General features: G+C 33.6%; 2 protein-coding genes across 2 annotated transcripts in view; one reads left to right on the top strand and one right to left on the bottom strand.

The window, feature by feature from the left end:
- The window catches only part of LOC129215998 (protein FAM89A-like), a 260,114-nt gene that overhangs the window by 181,301 nt on the left and 54,695 nt on the right, over positions 1-24,118 (bottom strand). The gene's annotated exons all lie outside the window — the stretch shown is intronic.
- Positions 1-24,118, top strand: part of LOC129215997 (TGF-beta-activated kinase 1 and MAP3K7-binding protein 1-like) — a 44,470-nt gene that overhangs the window by 12,599 nt on the left and 7,753 nt on the right. The window contains exons 2-6 of the mRNA XM_054850131.1: positions 7,728-7,855; positions 8,406-8,643; positions 12,831-12,969; positions 20,845-21,073; positions 22,929-23,064. Coding sequence (XP_054706106.1) covers positions 7,728-7,855; positions 8,406-8,643; positions 12,831-12,969; positions 20,845-21,073; positions 22,929-23,064 — 870 coding nt within the window. The remainder of the gene's footprint in view (positions 1-7,727; positions 7,856-8,405; positions 8,644-12,830; positions 12,970-20,844; positions 21,074-22,928; positions 23,065-24,118) is intronic.

The raw sequence follows: 24,118 nt of genomic DNA on the forward strand, positions 1-24,118 counted from the left end.
CCCCCCCCCCCGCTTTTTTCATTTGAAAGTATATAGAGAATAATAAGATCTTATTTTTTCTTCAATTAAATTGCTAGTCTTAATTTAAACATGTTTGAGAGTTTTGTGTATAAGCTATTTCACAACGACAGGGCGGCAAATTGAGGGATTGCCCCGGGCGGCAAACACTGTAGCTATGCCACTGAATATACCCTAAATTTGAAAAAAATTCCGGTGAGGGACCTCTAAATTTCCCTTCTTCTTACTCACCACCAAATTGTCTAAAAATGCGTTCCTGGCTCAAATTTTCGGGGGAGAGCCTGCAAACACACCTATTTATGCGCGAATATTATACAACTCAAACAACAAACAAATCAACAACTATCTTAAATTTTTATTTAAAATGCAATTTTAGTTTTCATTATATTTGGTTCCTTCTCTTCATTATGTTGTTCGATACCTTTCTTTCTGCAACCTTTCTTATATAAGAAAAAAAGTTCAATTGAGGACCGGATTGGGTACTGATAATATTTCATGAGTCCTCAAAAGAATCAAAAGTTCAAGGGTTTAATTTAGATAATGCTTCCAGGATATTAGTAGTTTTTTTTTTTTTTTTTCAATTTTTCATTCTTTGTACTTGAAACTTATAACTTTCATCAGTGGTTGGAAAAACTACATTTATTTTGTAGCGAACTACAAATACAACTACTTCGTTACAAATGTAGTTAACTACAACTACAACTACTTTTTTTAAATGTAGCAACTACAAACTACTTTTGAAATGTAGTCGCTACTTCGCTACTTTTTAAAAAATAAGTAAATAAAAAGCATACAGACTAGGGTGCCCCACAAAAAATGAAAGTCGATTTTTCTAGTGGCATACCCTCTTATATTTTTCTTCTTGTGTTAAAACAATTGTAAAAAGAAAAAAAAAATTTCATGCAATTTGAACAACGGCAACCAGTGCGGACCTGCGTCTGATAGGTTGAGACAGCATTTGTAGGTACGAGTATGCCAGGACAAATTCAAAAAAAAAAAATCTTTTTTTAGTAACCCGAAATTTTTGTTGACAAAACATTGCCCCCATATCCCACACTCCACATGACCATAAAGTCGATTATTCAAATTAAAAAGACATTAAAATATCCCACACTTGGCCTAAAATTTATACTTTTCTTCAAAAAATTGATTTTTTTTTTCTATTTATCTACATATTAATTGAAACAAAATATCAAGTTCAAAAATTATTATCAAACGCATTTTCAGATCAACACACATTTGTAAATGAATAATAATATTTAAAAAAAAGAGAAATTTAAAATGAAAATTTAACTTAACCTCGAAAAAATGCATATCTTTGAGTACTATGTAGGAGATTTAAATATTGCAGGAGAGCAAAAATTTCTATTTAACGCTAATTAACCTACTTTACTGCTCATATTTTTTAGCTTGATAATTTCGTTAAATTTACATTGCTTTTTAAAAATTTGTATAAAAAAAAGGTAAAAAAAATTATAAATTTTCAGCCAAGTGTAGGATACCTAAAAGTTTTTTTTTTTTTAAATTTGGATTAATATGTTTGTGGTACATGTGGGGCTATAGGGCCTACGTTTTATCGACGTGAAGTTTCGAACTTCGAAAAAATATATATACATATTATTTGGTCTTGTACAAAGGGCTGGTTTTTACTCTCAGAAGAAAACCAGCGCTGGTTGCCGTTGTCCAAATTATATGAAAATTTTTTTACAATTGTTTTGATTTTAAAGAAAAAATACGGAGGGTGTGCGACTTGAAAAATCAACTTTTGATTTTTCGGGGACACCCTAATACACACACATGCCGCACGAAGATTGAACGGAAAAAGGTTTAGATTGATAAATTAGCTCATCTGAACATGGAATATTACTAAGAATTATCTATTATTTCTTTTTTCTTTTTTTCCCCAAAATGTCCGTTATTATACTTGTATAAATAACATTCTACTAATGCTCGTATTTATTGTAAGCCGGTCAGGTTAAAGCCTTCGATCCAGGGCTTTAGGTTAGGTCAGTTTAGTAACATCTTATATAACATTTACAGCTTTTTTATTTGGTGAACACAGCAGATGCACTATTTTTACGACACTTTAATTTTCACGATTTTTCCGAGCCCGTCGCAATCACGAAAATTTAAGCCTCGTGAAATACTTTTGTTTTTCAACTTTCGGTCTGTTCATATAAAATTCACGAAATTTTCAACTCGCAAAATCACCGATACCTTAATTTTCGCGAAAATAAGTGCTTTTACGGTCTAGGAACAATGATCTTTTTGAAATCTAAAATGTTCATCCACGGGACATTCTCGGAAGCCAGAAAAAAGAAAGGAGTTACAAAATTGGCTGTTATATCTAATTCATATACTTTCTTTTTAAGTCAAGCTGTATTCAATATAAATATTGACGAAATCTGAAAAACACGATGACAAACTAACTAACGGCGTCAAACAGATATAACATATGGCGGTCAAAACGATATATCTGAGGTTAGCTTGTATTTTTATGAACTAGATTTCTCATTGTATCCGCTGATGCACTTGTTTAAAACTTGCACCAGTCAAATTCCTTTAAACCTGGATTTTTTTTTTCCGGAAGTTTATTTAAAAGTAGTTTCGTGATATCGCTACAAACTACTAACATTTTGTATTGAACTACTCGCTACACTACTTTTTTAAAAAAGTAGTGCACTACACTACAAACTACTAAAAAATGTAGCTACTACAGTAGCGTCGCTACTTGTAGCGCACTACTTCCAACCACTGACTTTCATTCAAACTCTTTGAATAATACACATTATTTGAGAAGGAAAAAAATGATTCTGTTCTTGCTTTTTTTAAATTTTTGTTTTTATTAGTACCCCCCCCCCCCCCCCCCACCCCCCTCCCCATCTTTCTCTCAATCGCCCCTCCCAACAGGATGCTCTGGATCCGCCACTGAATAGAACAGAGGCGCAACCAGAAAGGGGACCCACAGCCTGCCCCAAAATGCTGAGTTAAATGCTTTTCAAAACTATTATTATTGATGAGAAGAAAAGAACACGTCTTTGGAAAACAAAGTGGTTTTTAGAAATTAATAGTAATGTTAGAGGAATATCTTGAATTTCTTTTAAGAATAAATCTTTGAATTAAAAATATTCAAAAGTGACAGCTTCTTAATCAGCTATTCCACCCCCCCCCCCCATTCTTCTCTTTTTTTTTGTCTAAAAATAAAAAAGTGTTCAAAATACTGCTTCTCCGAAGGCCCCCCTCCCCCACATTCACCGGAAGCATTATGGAGCATCTTAAATTTCATTTTCGTGTCTTCAATTTCGCAAATTTTCAAGGGGAAACACCCCAATTACCGAACAGCATCAAAAATCGCTTAAAATTGCTTTTTTGGAGCTTTAATTTCAAAAAATTAATGGCCCTAGTAATACAAAATATGGCTTTACAATACATTATTAAACAAAATTCGATCAGGACAGCCCTTGAGCTCCAGCCGTTACCTTAATGCTGATAAATATGGCCTATAATCACGTTTTTAAGACTTCAATTTCTAGAAATTCCGCTGAAATCCCTGTACCTTTTTTTCTCCTAACATCAACAAAGGAAGTCCAAAATTGGGTTTTTAAAACTACAAGTTTCAAAATTTTTCCCCTGGACCCCCTTTCCTATCAGATCTCAATAATTCTTTTCTTTCTTGATGTGCCCTCCCCCCTACCTCCTACTTTTTTCTTGTTGTGTCACTACAATAGAATATCACTTTGGTTCAGGGCATCACTGTACAGATTCTTCATTCCTGGGATCCTGGGAAAAAAACTTCGGAAGAAAGAAAAATTGTCCAAAGTACTTAGAATTTCATGAACTTTCTATAGTCCATGTAATTATTCGCGAATTAAAACTAATGCAACTTAGGATTACAAAACATAAGCGCAACTGTTTGGCGCCATTGATCGTGTAAACTATAAACACAACAGCAAAAAAGGGTCAGCATATTTTTTGGGAGAAAAGTTACATTTTTTTAAAACTTCTCCGTGTGTATGAGCGCATTACTCTCTGTAGCTCGATTCTGTTTAAACTGAATAACATACATTGCATTAAAATTTATTATGATTTCTTACATTTATTCATTTATTTTTTAAAAAAGTAATTTTTTTTCATTATTTTAGTTGAATGGCAGAATATGAATCAAATTTCCCTTGGGAAAAAAAGTTTACCCCCCCCCCCCTATTCACGTGGCCAAGTTACACCAAGGTTATTCCCCATGTTATAACCTAATTTCAAAAAACTAACTTAAGATCTCAAATGCTATTTCTCCCATTAATTTATGAATACAAATATGCCTAGCTATTGTATTTCAAATATTTTTTTTTGTGATTCAAAATAAAAACTTGCATGGAATATGATTGTTTTTTTCAGGCCTGGGTCTACATACCCGCTGTGCACAAGGGGGGAGGAGGGCATGTCCTCAAGGGACCTAACGGCCCAAGAAATTGAACTAGCACTACAACTTATTAACATTGCAAATATACACTGCTGGCCTCTGGGAATACAAATTTTGTTGCAGGGGGGGGGGGGGGCGGGAGAGCAAAATTTATAGATACGAACCTGTTTTTTTTTTTTTCCTGGTCTAAGATAAAAGTTTCAAAAAAGATCCGGCTAAACTACACCTAAAATTACTTGCCGACCTTTCTTATGCAAAAGTTTGCTTTTTTAATGCTTGAATAATTATATGATATGATATGAGTGAAGCATTGACTTCTATGCATTGGAATAGTATTTGAAAGGCCTAGTAAAATTCATTAGGGGAGATTGCAGCATAAGTGGACATTTTTTTGCTTTATACAAAAAACTACCGTATTACCCCGCATTATCCTGCATGCTCCAAAATTCAGGGATCACCAGATTTTCAATAACACTTGCCTGGTCCTTTCCGGCATGCCGGAAAAATCGAGGTTAGGAAAAAAATAGTAATACTTCTAAAAATATATGTTCAGCTTAAAAATGAATATAAGTTCTATACATATCTTATTAGTATTAAAAAACACTTTATTTTTGTAAAAATATTTACTAACAATGTCATTTATTATTTTAACAAGACTAATATTGTTCAATAACGAATAATTTTATAAAAATTAAATTAAAACTAAGCAAGCAAACACTTAAGCAGTAAGTTACCACGTCCCTTAATCAGTGCTAAAGAATTTACCATAGCTATTCAACAAATAAAAATTAAACTTACCTCTCTAAAAGAAATTTAAAATAATTTGTTCAAAAAAATTATGAACAAATTGCAGTAATGATGATTGCTTCTGAATTGATTACTTTATTGGGTATTTAATTAAATCCATTAATAATGACCTACCATAAATAACAAGCACATATTTTATGCAATACATTTTTTTTTTTTTTGAAAGAAGGTTACTTTCCGGATTTATTTATTTTTTTCCTTGACAGTGGTTTGCTTTCTGATTGGAACTGAATGGTGAAATTTATTTTTGTTTTGTTGCAAAATAAACCCGCCATGCCAGGAAATTCGAATTTCTCAGCATGCTGGTCAACCTCGCTTTTTTCCGGCATGTCATATAATGCGGGGTTATACGGTAACCATTTTCTTTTTTTTTTTTACTAACCATAATGTTACACTTTATCCCTTCAAATGTGCATGACCAAATAGTAGGAAATATGAAAACATTTTTTTTTTAATATTTAAGAACATGCAAAAATTGTCCGTATGTGTTCATAACATTTAGATATGCTTGGGTAGGGGGCATATGGACACTATAAATAAAGTAATATTAATAATTTAAAATGGCTAAGACAAATGGTTTTAATCCACATGAATAGGAAACTATCTCCCCCCCCCCCCAAACTGCTTGATTAAACTATTTCTTTATTTTTTTTCTTTTTGCCACTTTTAGAAGTTACTTTGTGACAGGGTTGTTTGGTTTAAACCATGTTGGTTTAAACCATGGTTTAAATCAATTGTTTTTTTTTAAACCATGCGGTTTTTTTAAAAAATGTTTTTTTTTTAAAGCCAAAAAAAAAAAAAAAAAAATCCATTTTACAGGTTTACATTGATTTTCCCACACATATTGAAAAATATAAAATTCCATTTATGCTAAGTTCCTAGCTAAGTTGAAAGAGATAAATACTAAAATTGCTAAGTTGCGTCTTTAAAATGTATTACAAGCTTTAATCAAAAAGAAAAAAAAATATTAATATATTTTTTATTTCATATATGTGCCATAAAGCAGATTTCAGTCAACTTCCATCATTATGCTTAATTTGCATGATTAGTTAAGATTTACTAAGGATTGAATCTTTTATTGTAGATGCAATTCATTATATTGCTCACTCCTGTTGCAGGGGTGTGACATTTTTGCCCATTTATTTGTACTTTCCTGGAATTTTAACTTTGACTTGTAAGGTAATCAACAGTCTAACTTAATTGTTTGCACCTAAAAATTAAGATTTGTTCTGAGGTGAACACAAATAATATTTTTTGAATCAAATTTTAAAAAAAAGTTTATACTTCACATATATAACGTTTTTGGCAAAAAAAAATTCTTGAAATAGAATTTGCTACATATTCATTTATTCTAAAGAGTTTGCATTTAATATTTTTTAAACTTCAATGCTGGTTGCAACATTTATGCCAGTAAATAAGCTGTAATTTAAGCCATGTTACACCAATTTTTGATTTGGTTCTTTGTTTTAGCGACAGTCTATATCTTTCCCAAGTCTTTCCAAAATAAGAACGGAGTCGAATATAGAGCAGAACTTTTTTTAAAACTTTGTCAATCCAACAGCAATCGATTTTTTGACTGTTCAATCATGTACCGTTGTACATTTTGCTTTACTTCAATATTTGCAACATTGTGTATATAAAAATCAACATTATTTAAGATCAGAAAGAAAAAATATGAAAATTGTTCTTTTAAAAAGATTATGCTTAAAAATATAACTTTTACCTTTATTCGATAATTATTCATATTATGTTGGTTTTATAAAGTTTTTTTTCTTGGATCTTCATTATATTTTATCTTAACTCGCATCACAACCACTTCTTGAAGTATTTCGTATCATGAAGGGTCTATATATACATGCATACTAATATGTTAATCAAGTCAAACATTTCAATCAATATTTCCCAACAGAACACTGTTTTAATTATTTAATTTAGTTCAAAGATTTTGTTCTTATCTCTAATTAATCAAGAAATTAGATATAATGTGACTATTGAATAACTGTTAATTACATGGAACCTTAATTACCTTCCAAAAATTAATTGTTTTTCTCGCAAATAGTATTTAAACCAAAGAAACCCGGTTTAAACCAAAAAAACCTGGTTTAAACCAAAAAAAAACGGATTTTTTTGTGTTTTTGAAAAAAACCGTTTTTTTTACCAACCCTACTTTGTGACTGGGTAGGAATTTTGGGATTCCATACATATCAAAGTCTAGTTCTCCAAAATAATATTATAACTGGGTTGGAAGCAATGTCAACTTTCTTAAAATCGTAATCATGACTTTTTCTTCCTTTGACAATTGGTTTAAAATAATAAAAATGAAATTTCTTCTTGGATAATAGAAACATTTTCATTATCCAAGATTTACATTATTTTCATTATTTCAGGGAGTTAATCATTTTGTAACAACATATTGTACAAACTCATAGTAAAATGTTCGACTTTGCTATATATACAGTAATGAATTTTTATCTGTACCTTAAAGCCTAGTTGGACAGATGATTTACCTGTTTGCCCTTTGTCTGGAGTTGGGTTTTCAACAAATCAGAAATACAGAGTAGATGGGTTTAGAAGAGAGGAACATCCCTTTGAAGATAGAAGTTTTCATTTTCGGTAAGTAAAGTATTAATTATGCCTATAATTTTCCACAAAATAATTTCTAATATATAAACTTCATTTATAAAAGTGTCTAGGATCATTTATTTATTTTTATTTTTAATTTTTTGAAACAGAAAAGTTACCTTTTCTTTTATTGAAAATATCATGAAATGTGTTTAAAAATGTCAAATTTTAAATAAAAATTGCATGAAATACAGCAGCGTATACATATGTGCTGTGCCTTATAATCAGTAACAGATTTACCAGATCGCAATTGCTAAGGGCCCCCCAAGAACATAAGGACTCCAAAAAAGACCGAAAACAGCAAATAAAAAACAGTTGTTTGATTAATTGTTTTTGTCTAACAAATATTTAACTATTGTTAAATAGTTGTTAGAAACTGTTAGGCAAAGGGGCACCCAAAAATTCATTGTGACGGGTAATGTAAATCTACCACTGCTTTTATATGATTTTCTTTAGAATAAGAATATTTTTATTAAATTGGTACCAATAGGATGTAATTATGTGCACTTTTTCTGAATAAATCCAGTTGTATCTTTTTAAGATATGATGAAGATACATTTTTCTATGGCGTTTTTGATGGACATGTTGGCACAAGAGCTGCTGATTTTGCGACACAAAGAATGCCAGCTGAAATTCTTCTTGGCCAGTTAAAGGGAAAAGAAAAAGATGAAGATGTTAGAGAAGTCTTACATCAAGCATTTTTGGCAGTTGAAAAGGGCTTTTTTGAATCTATTGATGATTTATTGGCCGAGAAAGAAAATCTTCGACTTCAACTACAGGTAATAATTGTTTGTTATTAATTAAGCTAAAATTGATTTTTTTTACTCCAGAAATATTACATAGCAATAATTAAATATTTCAACTACTTAGAAGCTCAAACAAATCCTTTTCTGTTAGTTTGATGGTTGATACCAGTTCACAGGCAGCTAAAATAAATATTTCAGCTACAATTTAGGCTAAATAATAAAAGAATATTTTAAAATGTGCTGAACATAGTGAGCATTTCAAGAATTAGGCATGTTGTCACTTACATTGTTACTTCTATCCTTGTAATTGTTATCATAGCCTTATCTCTTTAGTTAATTTTAACTTTTTTTAAAATCAATTTCTTGTTTTTTGAGCAGTCACATTGCTTATTGTTCTCACTTGACTGTTTTGATGTCCTATATGATTTTATTTTCCCCCTGCCTCCCTCTGCAGCCCACCGTCGACCGGCCCCTCCGGATGCTGCTGCTCTAGCGAGCAGCATCTCCAGGTTGCGTCCATATTCTACACACACACACTCATGCCTGCACACAGACACAAACACACACACTCATGCATGCACACAGATACAAACACACGCATACATTCACACACCTACTCACACTTATGCCTAGACACAAACACACACGCCTACATACACACACTCGTGATTGAGAAAAACATAATTTGAATTCAAAATGTCAAAATTCAAATTATTATTTTTATTTATTTATTTATTTATTTTGAGCAATCACCATGGGCGGATCCAGGGAGCCATAGGGGCCATGGCCCCCTCCGAGAAAATTTCAAGAATAGTTAAAATTCCTTTTTGTTGAGCAAAAATGCAAAAAAAAATCCTTTATAATACATACAAAGTAACGATAAGGAAAATAATGAGAGGAGAACAATGGCCACTCTGAGAAAGTTTCAAAAAAAATTTAAAAACCTTTTTTAGAGTTAAATATAAAAAAATCCTTATTATTTCTCGAAGTCCTAACAAGGATATAAAAACAACGCCGGAGAGCCATAAAACCACACTGAGGAAGTTTCAAGTATAGTTTTTCAAACCCTCTTTCTCAGCTCAAATTGAAAAGAAAACTTCATTGTACTTCATGTGAAGTCTAACAAGAATGGAAACAATGCCAGAGGAAAGGCATGGCCACCACACGAAAATTTCAAAAATATTAAGTGTATACCAAATATGTGGGCTCATTTAGCAAAATGGGCTCTTTTGTTAGATGTGTTTACTTCCCCCATGGGGAGAAGAAAAGGGAAAGGTGTTAGTAAGTGTCTGATAAAAAGTTATACATTTAATGATTGCGCACTAAGTTAAAGTTAGGTTTAAGTTTTAACCTGGCTTTATGCAGTGCTGTGTAAATTATTCTTCATTCCCTTTTTAATATAGGACCCTCCAAACCATTCCTCTATCTCTTGTTAATATTACCAAAGATCGTCTATGAACCACGTTTTAAAAAATAACTTGTAAAAGTTTCCAATGGAGTGTCACCCCACCTCTCATTTTCGCCAACATTGTTCAAGATCGGCCTAAATTCTGTTTTAAGCGTTTGAGTTTCTAAATGTTTCTGGGGGAGAACTTCTTCCTCCCTAACATCATTGAAAGTCTTCAAGAATTACGTTTCTGGAGCTTCAATTTCGAAAAGTTGCTGGTCACCTAAAAGTTACTAATGAATCATGGATTGCATATACATTTGCAATTTAATGAGTTCAATTTTGAAAATTTTTGGGAGTGAACCACCTCAGAATCTCTTCAACCTTAACCAAACCAAAGACAGTCTAGAATGCATTTTTCAGTCTATAAATTAGTAAAATTTCCCGGGATGGGTCTTTTAATCTCTCTTCCCCTTAAACATCACCAAAAATCGTCTAAAACAACCTTTTTTAGAGCTACAATTTCGGGGAGAGCGCTCCAAATCTCTTATCCCCTACCATTACCAAAGATAATTACTATGCATCTTTAAGACTGCAAATTAGAAAAAAATCTTTGAATTTCTCCTCCACGGTATCATTACGAAAAGATCGTATTAAACTGCGTTTTTGGCTCTACAATGGCCAAAACAAATTCGCCGGAGAAACCCCGAGGAAACCCAGAGCCTCCCTCTTCTTAACATTATTGAAGATAAGGTTTGCATTTTTAAAGTTTCAATTTAGAAAGATTTGTGCGAAAAATGGTTGCTCACAAGTCCTTAATATTACGAGACAGTTAAAATGCGTTTCTAAGATTACAAATGAGAAAAATTTCCTTTGATGTGCCCTCAAATCTCTCCTCCCTCTAACAGCATCAAAGATCGTCTAAAACAGCATTCTTAAGAGCTACTACTTTGAAAAATAGACAGTGGAGCGCCACCAAACCTCTTCTCCCCTAACATTACCAAAGATCGTCTAAAATGCGTATTTAAGACGAAAAACTTTTCCCCGGACCCCCTTAACTTCGGAGTATATGTTATACTTACTGTTACTTCATATCGGCTTCCTCTTAAGTCAGAAGTCCTATACAGTCACCTCAGAAGTAATTACAGGAATACCACTTTGAAGCGACAATATATGCACACGTTCGTTAAGAAAAGAGGAAAATTATTGGTAAGGTTACAGCCTTTATGTTAAACTTTCGTTGCCTAGTGAATATTTCTTAAAAAATGCTCTAGTTAAAGGTGGGCTATATTGATACCTGTAAAATTCAAAAACGTTCCATAGCATCGTATTTTTCCAAATGGCCCCCACCGAGAATTCTGTCTGGATCCACCCCTGGCAATCATGATTGCTTATCGTTCTCATTTGATCGTCTTTGATGTCTGTGCCTGTTTTTTTTTCAGTTTTTTGATTTGAGAGGTAAGGTATCAGAAGTAAAATCCACAGCGTTAGGGCTTTGGAGCCAGGGTAGTCCGGCACGTTAAACAAGGTCAAAATGGGAGAGGTTTGCAAGCATTTTGCCTTGGGGGTTCAGTTAAGCTCTCCATGACCCTGTCACTGCTTTCTACATGTCTGTTTGAGGATGGCAACACTTGTAAATACTACCTAAGATGATACCCCTCCCCCCATAATTCTCATTTTTAACACAGAGCAAAATTAAAGTCAAAAGTAGATAATACTGCCATCTATTGAAGATATTAGAAATTAATGCAGAGAAATGAACAATTACTTAATTTCTAAGTTTAATTTTAGAAATTTAACTATTAGCAATTTAATTCGAATTATTTGGATACATTGCCATAGCAATGCCTTCGTTGATGGCGGCTGGGTAGCCCTGTTTTCCGTATTATTACCATATTTCGCAGTTCATTTTTTGAGGCAAATGTGATAGGCATTCAATATTAAGGGGGCATTGGGTTGAACATAGAACTACCACAGCAACTCCTGGCTGTATTTTTAAGTCATAGGTAATCTACCCATATCAATAGGTATCTGGGTCTTCCAAAATTTTCCTTTTTGTTTGTACATTTTGTCTGACAGTTTGGAAAATTTGAACATAAAATTGTGAAATTGCATTTCTTTCTCTGTTTTACAATGATGCTTAATACTTCTTCTTATTAGATGCAGGCATTATGTATGTATACTTGTATTTTATAATTCAGTATTACGTATTTGGAGTTCCATTCCGCAAATTGACAATCCTCCTCCACCCAAAAATTTAAGTTCAGGGCGCCCCTCATAGGTACATATAGACCCCTCATAGATATAGGTAGGCCCCTCAAGGAGAAACATTCAGAATTATATTATGATTATAGGTTATATCAGCAGTATATTAAGGACTTTAAAAGGTAGGGAAGGGGGTGGAGCAGTGCTTCTAGTCTGAATATCTATCACTATTCTACTAATCCAAAGTCTAACCAGGTATACAGTGAAAATTGTTGAATTGAAATTTGTAGCAAGGATGTTTGAAAATTTTAATAAAGAAATTGGTGTTGTAAGCAATAATTAGAAAAAATTGAATAGAACTTTATGTTTCAGTCATTTTTGAGCATTGATATTACTTATAGATTTTAAATTAATAAAATAAACAAACTTTTATTTTATTATTTATTTAAAGGCTTAATATATTGTTAAGTCAGTTCATAATATCAATTAAACACATTTTGTAAAGTGAACATAAAGCTGTTTTTATATTTTTCTACGTATATATCAATAAAAGTATAGAAAGCTATATTTATAATCAACATTGTGTTATGCACTGCTGTAAGAATGTTCCCTTGTATATTTTTTATAGGGTTTGCGAACAATTGAAGCAATCAAACAATTTCCAGAAGTTGTTCAAAGGCTTAAATGTGTAACAGAAGAAATACAGAGTGGTAGCACAGCTGTTATTGCTTTGATTTTGAAAAATAAATTGTACATAGCTAATGTAGGTAAGTCCCCCCCCCCCCCATATTTATAGCAGAATTTTACAAATTCGCTTATTTTCTGTAAGTAGTTATTGTTTTTATATACATTTCATTTTTATAACTTTATACTGTTTATTCTGCAGTTATACATTTAAAAAAATTAACAACTTTTCGAGATTCAGAAATTTCAAAAAGAAATTGAGACAATGTCGAAGGTTCCTCCAGTTTTGTTTGTCTTGAAACAGGAGCTTCTGACATTGTCTAGGCTGGACTCTCTTTTCTTGCAGAATAGCTCCCTTGACTTTATGGGGTTATGTGATCTTCAAAAGTCATGCCTTGCAGATGGTAACCCTTGGTCGTAACATCTTTAGGCATAAGTGTTATAGGTCATCTCGTAACATCATGCCTGGCTGGTGGCGTGATGATCAGGCGCTGGCCTTCTATGCCTGTGGACCCAGGCTCTGACCTGGGCGACCTGCGAAAGGCTTAATAGCGTTAGAACGCAGCCCCCCATTAGAAAAAAAAATATCTGTAGTGGTTTGAAATATCTGCCACGGTTTGGTAATCACTTTCTTATCTCGCCTTTTAGTATAAAGCCTTAAGATTACCCTACAGCATGAGAGAGGTGGTGGGTTCATTCCTATGCAATTGCCAGGGATTTGGCCTGGGGTTGTCTTAGTAAAAGACAGTTCAACCAGGAGCATATGCAATAATTGATTTTGGGAGGGGCCCAAGCCAAATATTATAAGAACTGTTTGAATTTAAGTTTGAAAATATTAAAATCCTTATTCACAATGAGTAGCTTTAAATCTATTTTGGTAAGGACTCAGGCCTCTTTGGCTCCTCCTTTAAATATGCCCTTAGCCCTAACCACTAGAACAAATGGAACTGGCGACCACTCCCTGGGTCACATGAAAAAAGATTTAAGCTGTTTCAATTTAGAGTAACTGGATTCTAACATTCCAGTAATTTAGCCAATTGGTCTCTTTGAAGCATCTATGGCTTGTTAGTTAACAATGCTCTGTATAGCAGGAATATTCTGTTGCACTTAACATTTTTTAATACATTCATTGTGTGGTGAGTAAAGTAGAAACTATAGTTGGGGAAAACCTAGCCTGGCAGCATTTTGATGGTGTGATTATGATCTGCAGGCAATGCTGCTCAGTTAACTTTGCCCCAACTATATGTTAAAATGCATTAACATTGAAACTAAATTGCATACATATATGTTTCAAGGTTTCAAGGAGCTCCTTTATAATAATAATAATAATAATAATAAAAAGCTGCATGGATGAAGGTCACTAAAGCAAAGTTGACACAATTTTGAATTGAAAAAAGTGTTTCCTATAATTTTAAAACATCTTGATGCAGTTTAGTTGGCAAGTTTGTGTATTGTAACCAGAGGTGCCCCCCCCCCCAAGACTATGGGCGCAACCCCCCAAAAAAGAGTACGGTATGACGGATGGCATTAAAAAAGATTGGTTAAAATCTACTAAAAGCTGGAAAATTTTTATTTAGTGTCAGTGAATCAACAGATATAAAAGATGCACTACTCTTGCAAATGAGGACGGCATTCAAGATGATTATATTTTTGCAAAGAACTTTCTCAGCTTGCAAATGGTGATGAAATATTACGATTCACAGCTAAATAAATAAATTGCAATGGGATCCATTATTATAACTGCACGAGCACTGTAATGATGGAGCAGTTGCAATGATGGACAATGTCAAAGCATGGGTGCCCATATGCAAAATTGTAAGGGGGTCTCAGATATTTTCCCCATGAGTAAAACGACACAATGTGTATAAAGTACAAATAAGAGTTAAAAACTCTTTTTTAACTCTATTTTAACACTTTATTTGTACTTTATAGATGTGTCATTTTACTCATATCATAGTACAAAGTTTTCGACTGCTTTTTTACCATTTTCCCCATGGTTTAAGGGGATATTTTCCCCATGGAAACCGATTTCACGACAGATTAGAGTCATTAAAATTTGATATTTTTAATAACTTATTCATTAATGGCTGGAGAAGAAATATTTTTACACTTTTGCAAAGGAAAAAAGCACTAAAATCAAGCAAGTTCTACTTTCTAAGAGGGGGAGGCTCAAGCCCCCCGATATGGGCACCCTTGTGTCAAAAGGTTCATGTTGAACTCAAAAAGTCAAAATCTAAGTGTTTAAATCAGTTTCCTCCATCGTGAGACTCTCCTGGCAAACAATATGCCAGATCATCTAAAGTCAGCCGTGGTTGAAGTCATAAAAATCGTCAACAAACAATCAAGACGACTTAATCCTCACATTTGCATTGTACTTTTTGTTTAGGGGTAGACCAAGGGTCCCTAATCTAGTCAAGTCACTACTGTGATTGGAACAGGGGACCTTCGGGTGTGGTGTGATGTTTAGGGTTAGAAGCAGATCACCACTCACTACTCCCAGGTCTTCACACAGTGGTTCGGTTGAGAAGCAGGGTAAAGCCCATCGATACGAATTTTTGATTTGAGGTGACGAGCAGTGGCGTAGCTACATTTTCTGCCGCCCGGGGCGGTTCCTCAATTTGCCGCCCTTTTGATGGTTAATAGCTAATACAATAAAGAAGCAAAAGCATTTGAAGAATAAAAAAATTTCAATAAAGGAGAAAAAACTTAAGTGGATTGAAGCGCTCTCCAGATTTTTTTTTTTTTTTTTCAAAATTAAAATTAGTTTTATGATTTCTTTGGTGATGTTAGGGTGTTAGGGGGTCGGGAATTTTCAAGGAAATTTTCCAAAATTGAAGTGTTAAAAAAGCAATTTTAGGCTATCTTTGGATACGTTAAAATATTGGGGAAGGTTCGTGGGTGCGGTCTGGAAAAATTTTCAACTAAACTGAAAAACACGTAAATGTAGGCTGTATCTAGTGGTGTAAGGGTTTCCCCTAATTAGAACAAAGACCAGGTTTTCCTCCCGAAATATTTTCAAACTTGATATCAATTTTAGGCTATCTTTGATGACGTTAAAGATAATACGGAGTGTTCGGGAGCTCTGGAAATTGTTCGATGCTGAAGTTTAAAAAACACAATTGTAGGCTATCTTTGGTGGCATAAGCGGGGGGCCAAATGTTTTTAAAAATGTTGGGAAGTCAGATGGCTCTCCCGTCCCCCCTTGAAACTTTCTGAAAATAAAGTTCTAAAAACGCAAATTTAGCCGTTGTTTGACGGACAACGTTAAGAGGAAGAGTTTGGAGATGGGTTTCCCACTCAAAATCGTTTTCAAAACTATTGTTCATTTTAAGCTCTTCATCATTGGGGGGGAAAAAAGGCTTTGCGGACTTCCCTCAGAAATTTCTAAAAACGAAATTGAAGCCAACTGTGATGATGTCAATTGATTTCGTGCACATTTCGAGTCCCTACCTTAGAATTTTTCTGAAATTGAAGTTTTAAAAACCTAACTTTAAGCTACTTTTGGAGACATTGGATGAGATGAGGACTTTGAAGTTCGAAATTCATGTCCTACGTCCTGAAAATGCATTTTAAGCTTTGTGACAGTAGGAAATAGCGCAAAGGTCGGGGAAATTTTCCTAATTTAAAGTTTTAGAAAAGCAAATTAAGGGTCTCTTTGGTTTCTCAAAGGGAGTTATAAATCCTTTTTGGATATGTGCTTGAGCGAATCCCTCAATGTTGAAAAACTCGGAAGTTCCCGCGCAGGGTACAAATAAGACTTACACTGTCCCCTCCCTAGGTCCGTTTCTGCTAGATTACCAAATTAGGACGATTCTCTTTTCCACTGATAGAGGACAAAAAGCTAAAGAGGCCATTCACATTCGATTAACCGTACTGTGATTCATGACAAGAAAATGTTGTGCATCAGAAATCATTACTTTTCATGTAAATGTGAAAGGCTTTGCCTATACATCAGTTTACTGTTAAAAACCTTTCATTAAAATGAATGACTAAATGTGAAACTCATTGTTTCCAGGAATTTGATGATATAAAACAGTAAATGCAAGCAATTATTATTTGAGTTGTGAATAAGTGCTTTTATAAAATGTATATGAAATTCATCTGTCTTAATGAAAAATTTGTAATCAATGACCAATCAAAGCAAGTGTTGATACAGTTAATGCTATCCTGAAAATGAGCAAGAAATCGGCCACCATTTGAGACCTCCCTCCTCTTACTATTGTTGTCACTTTCCTTAAAAAAAATTTTGTTTTAAGTTAACCAATATAGTTAACCTTAACAGTAAAAGAAAAAAAAACTTGCTCCCTCGACGTTACACTACCATCACCTCTCTCAATCTGTAGCTTCAGAAGAAGGAAGAGAAAAAAGAATAGTGCTGGGATCAGGGGCGTAGCTAAGGGGGGGGGACAAACTCCCCCCCCCCCCCGAAATGTTTGTCTCAAAAAAAAGAAAAAGAGAAGAAAAAGAAAAAAGAAGAAAAAGAAAAAAATCAAAACGACTTTTTTCTGAGTAACAAATGTCAAAAATTCACTTCGCTTCTCCCCCCCCCTAATGCCATTGAAAATCTGCTCTATGAGTGACCCTCATATATAAAGACGCCTCCCTCTGCTGCGACAATTTTTTGATAATTGAGTGAAATTTGACCCTTCGCTTTAGAAATGAGATTGATTTGTTACATCCACATATATGTAGCCTTTCTTTGTCATAGATTCTGCAAATTGTTAAATTTGTTTAATTTTATGAGCGGCGCTGTGGGAATATTGCATACAGTCGAATCTGTATAGTTTGAATTTCACACAAGAGAAAAAAAATCGAGATAAAGAGGTTTGGAGATACGGGGGCTTTAAGAAACTTTATAGAAATTTGGAATATGATGGTGAAAATTTGAAATCGATACTAAAGACAATATGGGCTCTTGATTAAAATTCCTCTGTATTAGTTTTGTTAGGTATTTATTCCTTTATTACATTATTAAGTGCTTTATTGCGAGTTTAAAGAATCATTTTGACAGTAAAAGATACTTTAAGCATATATTTTTCAAGAAAAAGTCTTTTATTGGTTTTTGGTCCCTGATTTTTTTTAATTTTTTTTTTGGATTCATTATTTATCCTCTTGAGGTTAGCAATTGCTGCAAATCTAACTTGGCCAATATTCTACGATTTTCCTTTTTTCATCACTTGAAAAAATCTTATACTTTCTTTTCAGTCCTATCATTTCGTTTTTCTTGGGAATCACAATTTTAAGAAAGAGAGCAACTAAAGAACAGTACTAATCCAGATAACAGCAAAATGGCTTTTAACTTGAATGACCTTTAACCATGAACTTGAAAAGTTCATCTTCTATGTCAAACCTCTGAATTTCACCCCTTTACTCTTCTTCCAAGAAAGTGTGCGAAACGACTGTCCTTTTCTTAATCTTCCTAGAAAGCCTATTCGTGGAACGCATTTCTCAGTTTTTTCCACTGCCTCCTCAGCTCTTGAAGACAATTCCTCTGTTTCTGAATTGAAGAAAATTTTTGTATGCTGCTTTAAAAATCACTGGGCTTCAAATAAAAAAATGATAGCATAACCAGAACTCAAGACGATAGAGGTTTTTGTTGGTCTGGTTTCGTGTGTGTCATAGGTCATAGTCAAAACTACCTTTGCTAACCAGAGTATCCATTGCAATCACATTGATTTTTCAGCCAATATTAACTGCATATTCTTTTGGAAACGCACAGTCTGTTTAGAATAGTACATTCTAAGTGAAAGTTGCTGCATAATGAAGTGAGCAAAACCGATAACAAGCTTTTTTAAACTCAAAGAAAAAATAAAAATGACGAAAAGGATTGCTCTAAAAAGAGAAAGTTAACATCGTCTGAAGAAAACGATTTACAGTCTGCAAAGCAGCATTAGTACCATCGGACCCTTCTAAAGGTAATTTTATTTTAATTCAAAAGAAAAACAGCATAGCATTACATGAATAAAATGTTTAAAAACGAAATGATGAAATGAATCTAGATTATTTCTGTTAGCTTGGTTCGCATTAAAAAATAGAAAATAAAAAAGACTTCTGTTTATAACACTCGAAAATTGCTGTTGCTCTCTCAAATAGATATTTATGTAAATTCTAAAGCAACTAATAAAATTAAAAATAAAAACTTGAAAAGAGAACAGATGGTACGCAGCTTTGAGCGAATCACGTTCTACCATCTATATTTCTTCCCTATTTTTTTTTTAATTCAAATTTTTTTTAACTGCTTTAGAATTAGCACAAATGTAAATACATAAAAAGCAACATATAAATATAACGATATGAAAAGCAATTTCATTTTTTGCGGATTATAATTCAAGAAGACTTTTTTTTAATTTTATTTCATACTTTTAGTGCAAACCAAGTTAGTAAAAATAGTCTTTATAATCTGACCACCGATGAGATTGAAAGTCAAACATCCAGTTTACAGGCGGAGATGGAAGTATCTATTAGCTTTCAGGGATGCCAGCTTTTGTAGATGTGTGTTAGCCTCTAAGTTAAGCAGTCACACAGAAATGAACAGAACATGCTCATCAGATATTTGATTTCCCCCTGATTTGGATAGACTGGTTTTGACAAGACGTTGTTAGAAAATTTCACTTTAAAATAAATGGAGGGAAAAGAAAAAAAAGTTGAATTTTCCATAACATTAAAAAAATTAAAAAAAAATTCTTTGCTTTTGTTATGTTTGACAAAAGTATCGGACTTGGGGCACTCCATTCCAAAGTATGTAAGATTCACCTCCCTCTTATTTTTTTAATACTAAAAAAAGTTTAGACACACACACATAATTGCCGCCCCCCAAAAAGTGCCGCCCAGGGCGGACCGCCCCCTCTGCCCCACCCTAGCTACGCCACTGGTGAGGAGGTACAAATTTCTTATGTTTTACGACAAAACAAAACATTCCAGTTTGTTACAAGATAAATTTTCTCTGAAAAACAAGTGTATTTGGCTGATATTTTTAAGAATCTTAACGAACTGAATAAAATAATGCAAGGACGTGGCGAGATTGGTATTTGTATGGTCAAGCTAAATGGGTTAAAGTCAAAAATTTAGCTGTGGAGAGAATTAGATAGTGGCTCATTGGATACGTTCAAATGAACCAGCTACACACATTCTGAAAGAGAAGCTATTGATTGTGGTGGCAGAACATTTGGCAATGATTTTGAACAATGTTTAAGCACTGCTTGTAGTTAACTGGAGTAGAACAGTATGACTGGATTCGTGAAGCCTTGAAGCACCACCAAGGTACTTTCTTCCGCAATGCACGAGAAGACTTTACATAGACCTCAGGAGCAACTGTTTCTTAAAACTGGGATGCAGCAAAGTGCTTTTGGTTGCTTATTGGCTGTTAGTAAAAAGGTAAAGCTGTTACTCTAACCATTTTAAAGAACACATACTTGTTACGTGGGACTCTTGCATTGTACTTTTCAAGAATAACAAAATATCATATCTAGATCCTTAAATTAAAAACTTCCTGTAGCTCTTCCCAACATAGAGTCGAATAAAAAGGGCCACTGCCCCTCAAAATAGGCATTAGTGTCTCAGTCGTATTAAGTGAACTTTTGGGACTTGTTCATAGTAAGCACTAAAACTCATGATATACTTTTAATAAATTTCCGAAAAAACTGAAATACTTAAAAGATTTTAAATATTTAAAAGATTAATTGCTATATCCATATGAAAGTGCTGTTTTTTCCTCTTCCTTGCTTTGACTAGAGGTGATTTTTTGACTAGAGGCTTGATTTTGGGTCTGAGAAGGATATACAATAATATGCTATTCTATTCATGTTAACTCCAGATTTGTCATATTTTATGAACCATACCTAATTTATAAATACAAATGTTGCATAACAGGATTATATTGAACTTTTAAGAATCAAACTCAGATACCATAGTAGCAAAGGGTTTCAAGGAAATTTTAATGCATGTAATGTATATTTCAGGAAATAGCAGAGCAGTGCTTTGCAAAGAGGATAAGGATGGTAAAATAGTCATCTCCCAATTAAGTCCTGACCACACATTCAAAAACGAAGATGAGTTATTGAGACTGTCACATTTGGGACTAGACATGCAAAATATGAGACGTGAACCCAAAACAGGACTACAAACATGTACGCGCTGTATTGGAAATTATACTGTGAAAGGTGGATACAAGGAATTCGACAATTTAGCGTGAGTGCATTTGTTGTTATTATCTGTCCACTAAGATGCTTAATAGTTTTCCTTTGTTACTTAAAGAGACATTTTAAATATCCTGCCTTTCTAAATAGCTCTTGAAGTACAAGGTTGACTCAAACGTTTTGAAATAAATTACATACTTTATTTTTTTAATCATAAAGTGAGCTGTTAAGAGCAAAAGTGGTGAAGGTCATTTTTTTAAATAATTTGTATCTAAACAATCAGGGGATCATTTTTATCTCAGTTGACTTCTTGCAAAAGTGTTGTTAGTCTAGGTTCTACTATTTCCTGATAAGACAGTAATTGTAAAACGGAACAGCAGTTGTGTTTTGTGCAAAAGTGACTGCTAAACTATGCAATTAATCAAAATCTTATGTTATGACCTACACCACTTTTGCTTTTAATGGCTAAACTATTAACTTTGGAAAATTATCATACCAAGTACAGGACATCATGTTCTGCTATAAGCATCCGTTTGCCAGTTCGATACCATGGTGGTAATAATATTATGTTATGATTATTTTAATGATCACAATAATTAATATTAATGATAAAATAACCATTTTTTGTTACAGTGCTGTGGTCCACCTAAACTTTAGCTTAAGCACAACGTATGTTTTGTTTTTCATCGCTTGAACTCATAAAGCTAATGAATTAATCATCTCTTATATGTCCTATACCTATCTCAGATCAGAATTCAATAATATTGTGTGATAAGCCATGGGTTCTCAAACTTTTCGGACTTGGCACCCTTTAAAGAATTTGAATTTTTTCATGGCACCCTAGTCTCTCTATTATATACAAAAAGAAATTCACTTCAAGGTATCCAAGCCTTATTGAAACAAATACATTACAAATACAGCAATAACGTTAATTTTACTGGAGAATGAAACTGTTGAAGTTTCGTGTTCGAAATATTCAATATATGGACCATTCATATGTCGGCAGATATCAAGTCTAAAGTCTAATTCTTGTTTCACTCGCAGTACCACGTCACGATCAATCATAGAGAATGCGATTGTAATCTTTTGACGTAAATCTTGCTAATCATGTGGTCAATAAGGCACGAACTCACGATCTTTGATGTAATACCATTTTAAAAAATCACTTGGAGTGTGGAGACACAGTAATCACAGAAGAAGTTGATTGTAGTCATCAGAACCTCATCAAATCCAACGAGTAGGAAGCTCGTAATTGAAGAAATGCGGAACGTCTGTCAAATAATATGGGTGCCCCATCTTGTTGAAAAATGAATGACCATTTATCATGACATGCTACAAAGAGTGACAGAAGCAAAAGTCTTTTAAGACTTGATATCTGCCACATTATGAAAGGTTTTTCATATGGAACATTTGGGAAACCAAACTTGTACATTTTCTTTCTCCAGTAAAGTCAACATTGTTACTGTACGGGTAATATATTTCTTAAATAAGCCTTCCAACTCTAGAGGGAATTGCCACAAAATTTGGACACTTTGCGGCACCCCTTGGCAATTCTTGAAGCATCCTAGGGTGCCACAGCACCCAGTTTGAGAACCCCTGGTATGAGCTAGCTTTAATATGGCTTTGTATTTAGTTTTCTTCTGCACTTCACCCACTTAACAGAAAGTTGTAAAATTTACATTTGTCAAACATAGCAAAACTTTTGACTCATCTTAATAATTGGACAACATTAAGAAATGACTAAATTGTTGGATTAGTGATTAATAACTCGAACATATAATTGAAAAATAACTAAATTGTGACTCAATTTGTTAAAGATAAATGCACATTCATTGCCTGATTGCTTTGGAACATGTTTCATCATTGTCTAGAAAATACAGTTAATTTCATTTTTTTTTTCTATTTAGTGAAGCTAGAGAAGAACCAATTATTGCTGAACCCAATATTGTTGGTGGAATATCGATAGACAGCACTTGCAAATTTCTTATTTTAATGTCAGATGGTTTGTATAAATCTGTAGAAGAAGCCACTAACACTGCAAATGTAAGTGTAACTGCTGTGTTTTTTATTTTATTATTATTATTATTTAAATTTTTGCAAACTGTTAAGTTGATTGCCAGCTAATAGCAGGTCCAACTAAGCAATTTTATTAGCCTTAATGTTGTCTGAATGTCAATTTTGACTGATTAGAACTGGTTTAGATGAGAAATAAGGAATATTGAACAGTTATTCAATTTGTTTCAGTGAGAGGAGTAAGGACCGATCATTTTAGTTTGCTAAAAATGGATATCTCCTGGAAAGTTAGCAAAATAATTGTCTTCAGCAGCCACCTATCTAAGGCTGTAAAAAATTCTGCTTCCATGGTTAGTATTGGAAAACCAAGCTTTTTTCAAGGCCTGAAGAGATGCATTGAAACTGAATCATTGCCTCTACTAAGAAATCTGGTCTTACTCTGAAATAGCACGAAGTTTATGTGTCTATTTCAGAATTCTTACTCAGAAATAGGCGTACAAGAACTAACCAATGCCTTAAGAGACATTTAATGTCTGCTGGTAGTGATAGTCATTGTTTGTGTACGCTGTAGAGACTTCTCACTGTTAGTCAGAAGAGAAATTGAGAAAATTTTGATTTTCCTGTACCAACCACAGAAAATATTTTTTTATGCCCACAGATACGTGTATGTTAAATACGATTATCTTTGCTAACTTTCTAGTAGTTATACCCATTTTTAGCACCCTGAAACAAACAAATGCAAAACTTGACTTTCTCTTTTCCTGAAGAATTGTTCAATATTCCTAATAGTCCAATATTCTTATCCCATCTAAACCAGTTCTGAGCCAGGGCTTCCGAATACAAGGGCTAGCTCATTCCTTTGATCTTTTCATCCGCCACGAAGTGGACAGCGAGAGGAGAAAACTCGTTTTTGACGTCATCGGGTACACTCCGCGGGACAATATCCACAGCGTATGCCAAAAGAACTGTGGTATGCTTTAGCTAAAATACAATTTAAGAATTTTTACTCTGTACAAGGGTTGTTTAAGAGACAGTTGAAGGGGCCGAGGTCACTCCCAGACAAGGATAAAAATCACTCATTATG

This window comes from Uloborus diversus, chromosome 2 (genome assembly GCF_026930045.1).
Source record: "Uloborus diversus isolate 005 chromosome 2, Udiv.v.3.1, whole genome shotgun sequence".
In the NCBI taxonomy this organism is placed as follows: domain Eukaryota; kingdom Metazoa; phylum Arthropoda; class Arachnida; order Araneae; family Uloboridae; genus Uloborus; species Uloborus diversus.